The 1,236-nt window shown below is 35.4% G+C and overlaps 1 protein-coding gene across 1 annotated transcript; it reads left to right on the forward strand.

Annotated features, from left to right (window-relative positions):
* Positions 1-209: 209 nt before the first annotated feature.
* On the forward strand, positions 210-1,018 carry MELLADRAFT_91984 (uncharacterized protein; the record flags this gene model as incomplete). The annotated part of the gene is made up of 5 exons (XM_007419760.1): positions 210-230; positions 309-511; positions 557-642; positions 742-858; positions 906-1,018. The coding sequence occupies 5 exons, from the start codon at positions 210-212 to the stop codon at positions 1,016-1,018; spliced, it is 540 nt and encodes a 179-aa protein (XP_007419822.1).
* Positions 1,019-1,236: the final 218 nt, after the last annotated feature.

Consider the following 1,236-nt stretch of genomic DNA (forward strand, 5'->3'; position numbering starts at 1 on the left):
GCTGAAAGTAAATGCTGCTACTAGGGATTATTACATTTTGTATAGCGATACCGCTATGTTCTAACACTGTTAATGCTTTTCATTATACGAGACTAGCAGTAATAATATTTATAATGAGCGGACTGCTAACGATAGAGATAATAAATATAGGGGTAGAAGAAATAAGTATATATTGTAGTCTAGTATTTCAATCAAATAGGACACTATTTATGGAGGTACTACTATTTATGGTTGGTGGTCTATGTCTAATAACGTTTCATCCTAAATCAAATAATAAGAATAGCAGCATCACCTCAATAACATCTCAGCCACATCAGTACGAAGAGGGAACGGGGTGGAGAGATGGGAGCCAAAGTACGATGCCAAAGGAGTATTCACTAGTAGTAATATTTAGTGTGATAGGGGCAAGTATAATACTGTCAAGTTATAACCTAATTTCGATTTATCTAGCGACGGAGCTGCAATCGTTTGCGCTGTATATCATAGCAGCGCTATCGAGAGACTCACTAAGGTCTGTACAGGCGTCACTAAAGTATTTTATACTAGGGGCTTGAAGTAGTGCATTTATCCTACTAGGTGCAGGGATAATATATACATGTACAGGGAGTACATCACTAGCGAATATGAGTAATTGGATATCAAGTACATCAACGGAGCCATGATCATATGCGAGTCTAGGTCTAATGTTCATTTATTGTGGATATATATTCAAGGTATCGGCGGCACCATTTCATAATTGAGCTCCAGATGTATATCAGAATACTCCGACAGTAGTAACGATAATGCTGATAACGATTCCGAAGATTTCAATTATGACAGCACTGTATACGCTAACTCAGGAGTTTTATAAATACGAAGGTGATGTATGTACTACTTAGTAGTGGCAATAACTTCCATAATTCTAGGGACGGTAACAGGTCTTGTTCAAACACAACTAAGAAGACTTCTGGCATTTAGTACAATTAGTCATGTAGGATTTATAGTACTTATGTCTAAGTCTAGGGACAGAATCAAGTAATAATGCTGTGATATTTTACATAGTTCAATATAGTCTATCAACCATTCTCATTTGAATATGTATTATTGGTTACGAGAATATAAATCTAGAATCCGTCATACATGGAAGTAGTAAAGATTGAAGAATGGTGAATTATATATCAGATATGAGACAAAGTTTTAGTAGGTATCGTTATAATTACATCTAGTATAGTAATAAGCCTATTTTCAATAAGTGGT

Source organism: Melampsora larici-populina, assembly GCF_000204055.1.
Source record: "Melampsora larici-populina 98AG31 unplaced genomic scaffold MELLAscaffold_484, whole genome shotgun sequence".
Taxonomy (NCBI): Eukaryota; Fungi; Basidiomycota; class Pucciniomycetes; order Pucciniales; family Melampsoraceae; genus Melampsora; species Melampsora laricis-populina.